The 10,622-nt window shown below is 59.9% G+C and overlaps 1 protein-coding gene across 1 annotated transcript; it reads right to left on the bottom strand.

Moving 5' to 3' along the window:
* Positions 1-3,746: 3,746 nt before the first annotated feature.
* Positions 3,747-10,166, bottom strand: LOC144955543 (uncharacterized). The gene is made up of 3 exons (XM_078885732.1): positions 10,045-10,166; positions 6,944-7,113; positions 3,747-5,910 (listed from the first exon to the last, which is right to left on the bottom strand). The coding sequence occupies exons 1-3, from the start codon at positions 10,112-10,114 to the stop codon at positions 4,129-4,131; spliced, it is 2,022 nt and encodes a 673-aa protein (XP_078741858.1). The 5' UTR covers positions 10,115-10,166; the 3' UTR covers positions 3,747-4,128.
* Between the last annotated feature and the right edge of the window lie 456 nt (positions 10,167-10,622).

The following is a 10,622-nucleotide window of genomic DNA, read 5'->3' as shown; positions in this document are numbered from 1 at the left end:
GCCAAATGTAATCCGTGTTGTCAATGTAATCTCGATCCCGATGACGAACGCAATCGATGTTACGAATGTAATCCGTATCGCCAATTTAATTCACGTTACAAATGTAATCCAGATTACAAGTGCAACTCAAACGGGGTTGATAGCCGTTATACAGATTACAAATGTAATCCCGATCGCGAATGTAATCCCGATTGCAGATGTAATCTGTATTGCGAATGTTATCCCTATTACAAATGTAATTCGCGTTACACTTGTAATCCAGATTACAAGTGCGACTCAAACGGGGTTGATAGCCGTTATACAGATTACAAATGTAATCCCGATCGCGAATGTAATCCCGATTGCAGATGTAATCTGTATTGCGAATGTTATCCCTATTACAAATGTAATTCGCGTTACACTTGTAATCCAGATTACAAGTGCGACTCAAACGGGGTTGATAGCCGTTATACAGATTACAAATGTAATCCCGATCGCGAATGTAATCCCGATTGCAAATGTAATCTGTTTTGCGAATGTTATCCCTATTACAAATGTAATTCACGTTACACTTGTAATCCAGATTACAAGTGCACCTCAAACGGGGTTGATAGCCATTAAACATATTACAAATGTAATCCCGATCGCGAATGTAATCTGGATTACAAATGTAATCCAGATTACAAATATCATCAAGATGACCACCCACACACAAACCTACACCCGCATGCCAATCCAAAGATAAAGGTCCCCCGTGTAGCCTCTAGCAGACTGCAGGGGCAAGTGCTGTTAGTAGCGAGTAGCAGCAGTGGTGTGTCTGTGTGGTGAGTCTGTAGGTCTCTGTGTGGTGAGTCTGTGTGGTGAGTCTGTGTGGTGAGTCTGTAGGTCTCTGTGTGGTGAGTCTGTGTGGTGAGTCTGTAGGTCTCTGTGTGGTGAGTCTGTGGGTCTCTGTGTGATGAGTCTGTGGGTCTCTGTGTGGTGAGTCTGTGGGTCTCTGTGTGATGAGTCTGTGGGTCTCTGTGTGGTGAGTCTGTGGGTCTCTGTGTGGTGAGTCTGTGGGTCTCTGTGTGGTGAGTCTGTGGGTCTCTGTGTGGTGAGTCTGTGGGTCTCTGTGTGATGAGTCTGTGGGTCTCTGTGTGGTGAGTCTGTGGGTCTCTGTGTGGTGAGTCTGTGGGTCTCTGTGTGGTGAGTCTGTGTGGTGAGTCTGTAGGTCTCTGTGTGGTGAGTCTGTGTGGTGAGTCTGTGTGGTGAGTCTGTAGGTCTCTGTGTGGTGAGTCTGTGTGGTGAGTCTGTGTGGTGAGTCTGTAGGTCTCTGTGTGGTGAGTCTGTGGGTCTCTGTGTGATGAGTCTGTGGGTCTCTGTGTGGTGAGTCTGTGGGTCTCTGTGTGATGAGTCTGTGGGTCTCTGTGTGGTGAGTCTGTGGGTCTCTGTGTGGTGAGTCTGTGGGTCTCTGTGTGGTGAGTCTGTGGGTCTCTGTGTGGTGAGTCTGTGGGTCTCTGTGTGATGAGTCTGTGGGTCTCTGTGTGGTGAGTCTGTGGGTCTCTGTGTGGTGAGTCTGTGGGTCTCTGTGTGGTGAGTCTGTGTGGTGAGTCTGTAGGTCTCTGTGTGGTGAGTCTGTGTGGTGAGTCTGTGTGGTGAGTCTGTAGGTCTCTGTGTGGTGAGTCTGTGGGTCTCTGTGTGATGAGTCTGTGGGTCTCTGTGTGGTGAGTCTGTGGGTCTCTGTGTGATGAGTCTGTGGGTCTCTGTGTGGTGAGTCTGTGGGTCTCTGTGTGGTGAGTCTGTGGGTCTCTGTGTGGTGAGTCTGTGGGTCTCTGTGTGGTGAGTCTGTGGGTCTCTGTGTGATGAGTCTGTGGGTCTCTCTGTGGTGAGTCTGTGGGTCTCTGTGTGGTGAGTCTGTGGGTCTCTGTGAGGTGAGTCTGTGGGTCTCTGTGTGGTGAGTCTGTGGGTCTCTGTGTGATGAGTCTGTGGGTCTCTGTGTGGTGAGTCTGTGGGTCTCTGTGTGGTGAGTCTGTGGGTCTCTGTGTGGTGAGTCTGTGGGTCTCTGTGTGGTGAGTCTGTGGGTCTCTGTGTGGTGAGTCTGTGGGTCTCTGTGTGGTGAGTCTGTGGGTCTCTGTGTGGTGAGTCTGTGGGTCTCTGTGTGGTGAGTCTGTAGGTCTCTGTGTGGTGAGTCTGTAGGTCTCTGTGTGGTGAGTCTGTGGGTCTCTGTGTGGTGAGTCTGTGGGTCTCTGTGTGGTGAGTCTGTGGGTCTCTGTGTGGTGAGTCTGTGGGTCTCTGTGTGGTGAGTCTGTGGGTCTCTGTGTGGTGAGTCTGTGGGTCTCTGTGTGGTGAGTCTGTGGGTCTCTGTGTGGTGAGTCTGTAGGTCTCTGTGTGGTGAGTCTGTAGGTCTCTGTGTGGTGAGTCTGTGGGTCTCTGTGTGGTGAGTCTGTGGGTCTCTGTGTGGTGAGTCTGTGGGTCTCTGTGTGGTGAGTCTGTGGGTCTCTGTGTGGTGAGTCTGTGGGTCTCTGTGTGGTGAGTCTGTGGGTCTCTGTGTGGTGAGTCTGTGGGTCTCTGTGTGGTGAGTCTGTGGGTCTCTGTGTGGTGAGTCTGTGGGTCTCCGTGTGATGAGTCTGTGGGTCTCTGTGTGGTGAGTCTGTGGGTCTCTGTGTGGTGAGTCTGTGGGTCTCTATGTGGTGAGTCTGTGGGTCTCTGTGTGGTGAGTCTGTGGGTCTCTGTGTGGTGAGTCTGTGGGTCTCTGTGTGGTGAGTCTGTGGGTCTCTGTGTGGTGAGTCTGTGGGTCTCTGTGTGATGAGTCTATGGGTCTCTGTGTGATGAGTCTATGGGTCTCTGTGTGGTGAGTCTGTGGGTCTCTGTGTGGTGAGTCTGTGGGTCTCTGTGTGATGAGTCTGTGGGTCTCTGTGTGGTGAGTCTATGGGTCTCTGTGTGGTGAGTCTGTGGGTCTCTGTGTGGTGAGTCTGTGGGTCTCTGTGTGGTGAGTCTGTGGGTCTCTGTGTGATGAGTCTGTGGGTCTGTGTGTGGTGAGTCTGTGGGTCTCTGTGTGGTGAGTCTGTGGGTCTCTGTGTGGTGAGTCTGTGGGTCTCTGTGTGGTGAGTCTGTGGGTCTCTGTGTGGTGAGTCTGTGGGTCTCTGTGTGGTGAGTCTGTGGGTCTCTGTGTGGTGAGTCTGTGGGTCTCTGTGTGATGAGTCTGTGGGTCTCTGTGTGGTGAGTCTGTGGGTCTCTGTGAGGTGAGTCTGTGGGTCTCTGTGTGGTGAGTCTATGGGTCTCTGTGTGGTGAGTCTCTATGAGTCTCTGTGTGATGAGTATATGGGTCTCTGTGTGGTGAGTCTGTGGGTCTCTGTGTGATGAGTCTATGGGTCTCTGTGTGATGAGTCTATGGGTCTCTGTGTGGTGAGTCTGTGGGTCTCTGTGTGGTGAGTCTGTGGGTCTCTGTGTGGTGAGTCTGTGGGTCTCTGTGTGGTGAGTCTATGGGTCTCTGTGTGATGAGTCTGTGGGTCTGTGTGTGGTGAGTCTGTGGGTCTCTGTGTGGTGAGTCTGTGGGTCTCTGTGTGGTGAGTCTATGGGTCTCTGTGTGGTGAGTCTGTGGGTCTCTGTGTGGTGAGTCTGTGGGTCTCTGTGTGGTGAGTCTGTGGGTCTCTGTGTGGTGAGTCTGTGGGTCTCTGTGTGGTGAGTCTGTGGGTCTCTGTGTGGTGAGTCTGTGGGTCTCTGTGTGGTGAGTCTGTGGGTCTCTGTGTGGTGAGTCTGTGGGTCTCTGTGTGATGAGTCTGTGGGTCTCTGTGTGGTGAGTCTGTGGGTCTCTGTGTGGTGAGTCTGTGGGTCTCTGTGTGGTGAGTCTGTGGGTCTCTGTGTGGTGAGTCTGTGGGTCTCTGTGTGGTGAGTCTGTGGGTCTCTGTGTGATGAGTCTGTGGGTCTCTGTGTGGTGAGTCTGTGGGTCTCTGTGAGGTGAGTCTGTGGGTCTCTGTGTGGTGAGTCTATGGGTCTCTGTGTGATGAGTCTATGGGTCTCTGTGTGGTGAGTCTGTGGGTCTCTGTGATGAGTCTGTGGGTCTCTGTGTGGTGAGTCTGTGGGTCTCTGTGTGGTGAGTCTGTGGGTCTCTGTGTGGTGAGTCTGTGGGTCTCTGTGTGGTGAGTCTGTGGGTCTCTGTGTGGTGAGTCTCTATGCATCTCTATGAGTTTCGTCTTCGCTACTGCTGCTGCTGCTGCTGCTACTGTCTGTGTCGGCACCGTACATACACGAAGCTACCGGCAACGATCCTACAAGCGCCGATCCTACAAGCGACGATCCTACTGGCACCGATCCTACCAGCGACGATTCTACCGGCACCGATCCTACCGGTCCCGGCAAACCCACGGCCTCCCCTAGTACCCGACACTCGGCGCCTTTCCCCGGGCCCGGCAAACCCACGGCGTCCCCTTTCCCCCGACACTCGGCGACTTTCACCAGACCCGGCAAACCCACGGCCTCCCCTTTCCCCTGACACTCGGCGACTTTCACCAGACCCGGCAAACCCACGGCCTCCCCTTTCCCCTGACACTCGGCGACTTTCACCAGACCCGGCAAACCCACGGCCTCCCCTTGCCCCCGACACTCGGCGACTTTCCCCGGGCCCGGCAAACCCACGGCGTCCCCTTTCCCCCGACACTCGGCGACTTTCACCAGACCCGGCAAACCCACGGCCTCCCCTTTCCCCTGACACTCGGCGACTTTCACCAGACCCGGCAAACCCACGGCCTCCCCTTTCCCCTGACACTCGGCGACTTTCACCAGACCCGGCAAACCCACGGCCTCCCCTTTCCCCTGACACTCGGCGACTTTCACCAGACCCGGCAAACCCACGGCCTCCCCTTGCCCCCGACACTCGGCGACTTTCACCAGACCCGGCAAACCCACGGCCTCCCCTTTCCCCCGACACTCGGCGACTTTCCCCGGGCACGGCAAACCCACGGCCTCCCCTTGCCCCCGACACTCGGCGACTTTCCCCGGGCACGGCAAACCCTCGGCAACGCCGGCGTCAGGCGGCCACGGCCCGGCCGAGTCGGCGCCCGCCCGCCTCTGCATCTCGGCGATGATGTCGCCGGGAGAGGCGACGAGACGCTGGGTCCGCGCGGAGAGCGGCAACGCCGGCGAGCGTGCCGTGTGCGGCGTGCGCAGCGCCGGGAAGCACCGTCTGTCGTGGTGACGCTGGTGGTGGTGGTGGTGGCGGTGGTGGTGGTGGTGGCGGTTCTGAGATGGGCGTAGAATTACCGCGCCCACCATCGCCACCTCCACCTCCGCTTGGACTGCCGGAGTGCCGGGAGATTCGTTGGTGGTGATGCCGGTGGTGGTGGTGATGTCGTTGATGTTGGTGCCGGTGGTGGCGGTGATGTCGTTGATGTTGGTGCCGGTGGTGGTGATGTCATGGATGTTGGTGCCGGTTGTGGTGGTGATGTCGTTGATGTTGGTGCCGGTGGTGGTGGTGATGTCGTGGATGTTGGTGCCGGTGGTGATGTCGTTGATGTTGGTGCCGGTGGTGGCGGTGATGTCGTTGATGTTGGTGCCGGTGGTGGTGATGTCGTGGATGTTGGTGCCGGTTGTGGTGGTGATGTCGTTGATGTTGGTGCCGGTGGTGGTGGTGATGTCGTGGATGTTGGTGCCGGTGGTGGCGGTGATGTCGTTGATGTTGGTGCCGGTTGTGGTGGTGATGTCGTTGATGTTGGTGCCAGTGGTGGTGGTGGTGATGTCGTTGATGTTGGTGCCGGTTGTGGCGGTGAGATCCTGCGCCTCCCGGCGCAGGATCTCGCGCAGGAGGGGAGCGTTCTGCTGCTTCCAGGCGCGGAACTTTTCCACGGAGAAGCCACCACCACCACCACCACCGCCAACACCACCACCACCGCCACCACCACCACCACCACTGCCCAGAAGCAGCGTGTCGATGGCCGCCATCTCTCCCTCGCGGTCCTGCCGGGAGGGGGGGAGAGGGAGGGGAGAGAGAGGGGGGGAGCGGTGGGGGAGGGGGGGAGAGATAAGGGGGGGGAGAGAAATAATAGGGAGAGGGGGGGTGAAGGGGGGGGTGAAGGGGGGGGGGGTGAAGGGGGGGGGGGTGAAGGGGGGGGAGAGGGAGGGGAGGGGGGGGAGAGGGAGGAGAGGGGGGGTGAAGGGGGGGAGAGGGAGGAGAGGGGGGGGGGGTGAAGGGGGGGAGAGGGAGGGGAGGGGGGGAGAGGGAGGGGAGGGGGGGAGAGAAAGGGGGGAGAGAAATAATAGGGGAGGGGGGGAGAGGGGGGGAGGGAGGGAGGGGGAGGGAGAAGGGGGGGAAATGGAGGGGGTGGCAGGGAGATGGGGGGAGGAATTGGAGGAGCGGGGGGGGGGGGAGAGGGGGAGGGAGGGGAGGGGGAGGGGGGGATAGGGGGGGGAGAAAGGAGGGGGGGGGGAGGAAGAGGGGGATTGAGGGAGGGGGGATTGAGGGAGGGGGGGGGGTGTAACTGCAGGCTACAAGCTGCACTTGCCCTTGTGGCCCAGCAGGGCCAGGCACCGTGGTGGGGGTGTCTGCAGGCTCCGCCCACCTTCAGGGCGTGTCTGTGTAGGCTCCGCCCACTTTCGGGCGTGTCTGTGTAGGCTCCTCCCACCTTCAGGGCGTGACTATAGGCTCCGCCCACCTTCAGGGCGTGTCTATATAAGCTCCGCCCACTTTCAGGGCGTGTCTATAAGCTCCTCCCACCTTCAGGCTGTGTCTACATAAGCTCCGCCCACCTTCAGGGCGTGTCTATATAAGCTCCTCCCACCTTCCGGGCGTGTCTCTAAGCTCCTCCCACCTTCAGGGCGTGTCTATAAGCTCCTCCCACTTTCAGTGTAAGCTCCTCCCGCCTTCAGGGCGTGCCTATAGGCTCCGCCCACCTTCAGGGCGTGTCTATATAAGCTCCGCCCACTTTCAGGGGGCGTGTCTATATAAGCTCCTCCCACCTTCAGGGGGCGTGTCTATATAAGCTCCGCCCACCTTCAGGGTGCTCTGCAGCGCCCTCAGCTGATGGAGTCGTTCGTTGAGCGGCGGGTGACGGCAGCGACGGGCGAAGGAGCGGCGGAACTCGCCACGGGACGTCGGGCGGGGGACTCCGATCGGTGAGAGGGCAGCCCGACTTAGCTCCTGGTACAGAGCTACGTAGCCGTCTGTTACAGGGGGGGTGGGTGGGTGGGTGAGTGGGTGAGTGGGTGGGTGGGTGGGTGAGTGGGTGGGTGGGTGGGTGAGTGGGTGAGTGGGTGAGTGAGTGGGTGGGTGGGTGAGTGAGTGGGTGAGTGGGGTGGGTGGGTGGGTGAGTGAGTGGGTGGGTGGGTGGGTGAGTGGGTGGGTGGGTGGGTGAGTGGTTGGGTGGGTGGGTGAGTGGGTGGGTGGGTGAGTGGGTGGGTGGGTGGGTGAGTGGGTGGGTGGGTGGGTGAGTGGTTGGGTGGGTGGGTGAGTGGGTGGGTGGGTGGGTGAGTGGGTGAGTGGGTGGGTGGGTGGGTGAGTGGGTGGGTGGGTGGGTGAGTGGGTGAGTGGGTGAGTGAGTGGGTGGGTGGGTGAGTGAGTGGGTGAGTGGGTGGGTGGGTGGGTGGGTGAGTGAGTGGGTGGGTGGGTGGGTGAGTGGGGGGTGGGTGGGTGAGTGGGTGGGTGGGTGGGTGAGTGGTTGGGTGGGTGGGTGAGTGGGTGGGTGGGTGAGTGAGTGGGTGGGTGAGTGGGTGGGTGGGTGAGTGGGTGGGTGAGTGGGTGGGGGGGTGGGTGGGTGGGTGAGTGAGTGGGTGAGTGGGTGGGTGGGTGGGGTGTGTGGGTGGGTGAGTGAGTGAGTGGGTGGGTGGGTGAGTGAGTGGGTGGGTGAGTGGGTGGGTGGGTGAGTGGGTGGGTGAGTGGGTGGGGGGGGGTGGGTGGGTGAGTGAGTGGGTGAGTGGGTGGGTGGGTGGGTGTGTGGGTGGGTGAGTGAGTGGGTGGGTGGGTGAGTGGGTGGGTGGGTGAGTGGGTGGGTGGGTGGGTGAGTGGGTGGGTGGGTGGGTGGGTGTGTGGGTGGGTGAGTGAGTGAGTGGGTGGGTGGGTGAGTGAGTGGGTGGGTGGGTGAGTGGGTGGGTGGGTGAGTGGGTGGGTGAGTGGGTGGGTGGGTGGGTGAGTGGGTGGGTGGGTGAGTGGGTGGGTGGGTGAGTGAGTGGGTGGGTGAGTGAGTGGGTGGGTGAGTGGGTGGGTGGGGTGGGTGAGTGGTTGGGTGGGTGGGTGAGTGGGTGGGTGGGTGAGTGAGTGGGTGGGTGAGTGAGTGGGTGGGTGTGTGGGTGGGGTGAGTGGGTGGGTGAGTGAGTGGGTGGGTGGGTGAGTGGGTGGGTGAGTGGGTGGGGGGGTGGGTGGGTGGGTGAGTGAGTGGGTGAGTGGGTGGGTGGGTGGGTGTGTGGGTGGGTGGGTGAGTGGGTGGGTGGGGTGGGTGAGTGGGTGGGTGAGTGGGTGGGTGAGTGGTGGGTGAGTGGGTGGGTGGGTGGGTGAGTGGGTGGGTGAGTGGTGGGGGGGGTGGGTGGGTGGGTGAGTGAGTGGGTGAGTGGGTGGGTGGGTGGGTGTGTGGGGTGGGTGGGTGAGTGGGTGGGTGAGTGAGTGGGTGAGTGGGTGGGTGGGTGAGTGGGTGAGTGGGTGGGTGAGTGGGTGGGGGGGTGGGTGGGTGGGTGAGTGAGTGGGTGAGTGGGTGGGTGGGTGGGTGTGTGGGTGGGTGGGTGAGTGGGGTGGGTGAGTGAGTGGGTGAGTGGGTGGGTGGGTGAGTGGGTGAGTGGGTGGGTGGGGTGAGTGAGTGGGTGAGTGGGTGGGTGAGTGGGTGGGGTGGGTGGTGGGTGGGTGGGTGAGTGAGTGGGTGGGTGAGTGAGTGGGTGGGTGGGTGGGTGAGTGGGTGGGTGGGTGGGTGGGTGTGGGGGTGGGTGGGTGGGTGGGTGAGTGGGTGGGTGGGTGGGTGAGTGAGTGATGGGTGGATGGGTGAGTGGGTGGGTGAGTGGGTGGATGGGTGAGTGAGTGGGTGGGTGGGTGAGTGGGTGGGTGGGTGAGTGGGTGGGTGAGTGGGTGGGTGAGTGAGTGGGTGGTGAGTGGGTGGGTGGGTGGGTGGGTGGGTGAGTGGGTGGGGGGGTGGGTGGGTGGGGTGAGTGAGTGGGTGAGTGGGTGGGTGGGTGGGTGTGTGGGTGGGTGGGTGAGTGGGTGGGTGGTGAGTGGGTGAGTGGGTGGGTGGGTGAGTGGGTGAGTGGGTGGGTGAGTGGGTGGGGGGGGTGGGTGGGTGGGTGAGTGAGTGGGTGAGTGGGTGGGTGGGTGGGTGTGTGGGTGGGTGGGTGAGTGGGTGGGTGAGTGAGTGGGTGAGTGGGTGGGTGGGTGAGTGGGTGAGTGGGTGGGTGGGTGAGTGAGTGGGTGAGTGGGTGGGTGAGTGGGTGGGTGGGTGAGTGGGTGGGTGGGTGAGTGAGTGGGTGGGTGAGTGAGTGGTGGGTGGGTGGGTGGGTGGGTGAGTGGGTGGGTGGGTGGGTGGGTGTGGGGGGTGGGTGGGTGGGTGGGTGGGTGAGTGGGTGGGTGGGTGGGTGAGTGAGTGACTGGGTGGATGGGTGAGTGGGTGGGTGAGTGGGTGGATGGGTGAGTGAGTGGGTGGGTGAGTGGGTGGGTGGGTGAGTAAGTGTCTGTGTGTGTGTGTGTCTGTGTGTGTGTCTGTGTGTGACTGTGTCTGTGTGTGTCTGTGTGTGTGTGGGTGTTTGTATGTGTGTGTGACTGTCTGCGTGTCTGTGTGTGTGTCTGTGTGTGTGTCTGTGTGTGTGTGTGTCTGTGTGTGTGTCTGTGTGTCTGTGTGTGTGTCTGTGTGTGTGTGTGTCTGTGTGTGTGTCTGTGTGTCTGTGTGTGTGTGACTGTGTCTGTGTGTGTGTCTGTGTGTGTGTGTGTCTGTGTGTCTGTGTGTGTGTGACTGTGTCTGTGTGTGTGTCTGTGTGTGTGTGTGTGTCTGTGTGTGTGTCTGTGTGTGTGACTGTGTCTGTGTGTGTGTCTGTGTGTGTGTGTGTCTGCATGTGTCTGTGTGTGTGGTGGTGATGTGAGGAGCGGTGGGTGTAGTGGTTAGCGCCACACTGCCACACTCTCACCTTTGCCCGCCTCCGCCGTTGTCCCGACGTTTCGTGGGGGGGTGCCTGCCGCAGGAGGCAGCGGCAGCATTTCTGTGGAGGCGTGGAGCCGGCGGGAGTGAGCCCTGGGCCCCCACAACACGGGCAGCTGGGGGACAAGAGCCGTTACACAGACACAGGCAAAGGTCACCCAGGTTGCACACGAGGGGGTGGGTGGCCAGCACCACCACACACGGCCGTCTTTGTCTCTCCCCAAGTCGCGATGTTTACTGCTCTGGGTTCGTAGCGCTCACCCACACACTCACCCACACACTCACCCACACACCACTCACTCACTCACTCACCCACTCACTCACACCACACACTCACTCACCCACACACTCACTCACTCACCACACACTCACCACACACTCACCCACTCTCACTCACTCACCCACACACTCACCCACTCACTCACCACTCACCACACTCACCACACACTCACCACTCACTCCACACACACACACTCACACTCACACACACACTCACCCACACACTCACCACACTCACTCACCCACACACTCACCCACACACACTCACCCACACACTCACCCACCACA

This window comes from Lampetra fluviatilis, unplaced genomic scaffold, assembly GCF_964198595.1.
Source record: "Lampetra fluviatilis unplaced genomic scaffold, kcLamFluv1.1 SCAFFOLD_460, whole genome shotgun sequence".
Classification (NCBI taxonomy): Eukaryota; Metazoa; Chordata; class Hyperoartia; order Petromyzontiformes; family Petromyzontidae; genus Lampetra; species Lampetra fluviatilis.
Note: the sequence above shows the minus strand (reverse complement) of the source record. Positions and strands in the feature narration are given on the sequence as shown.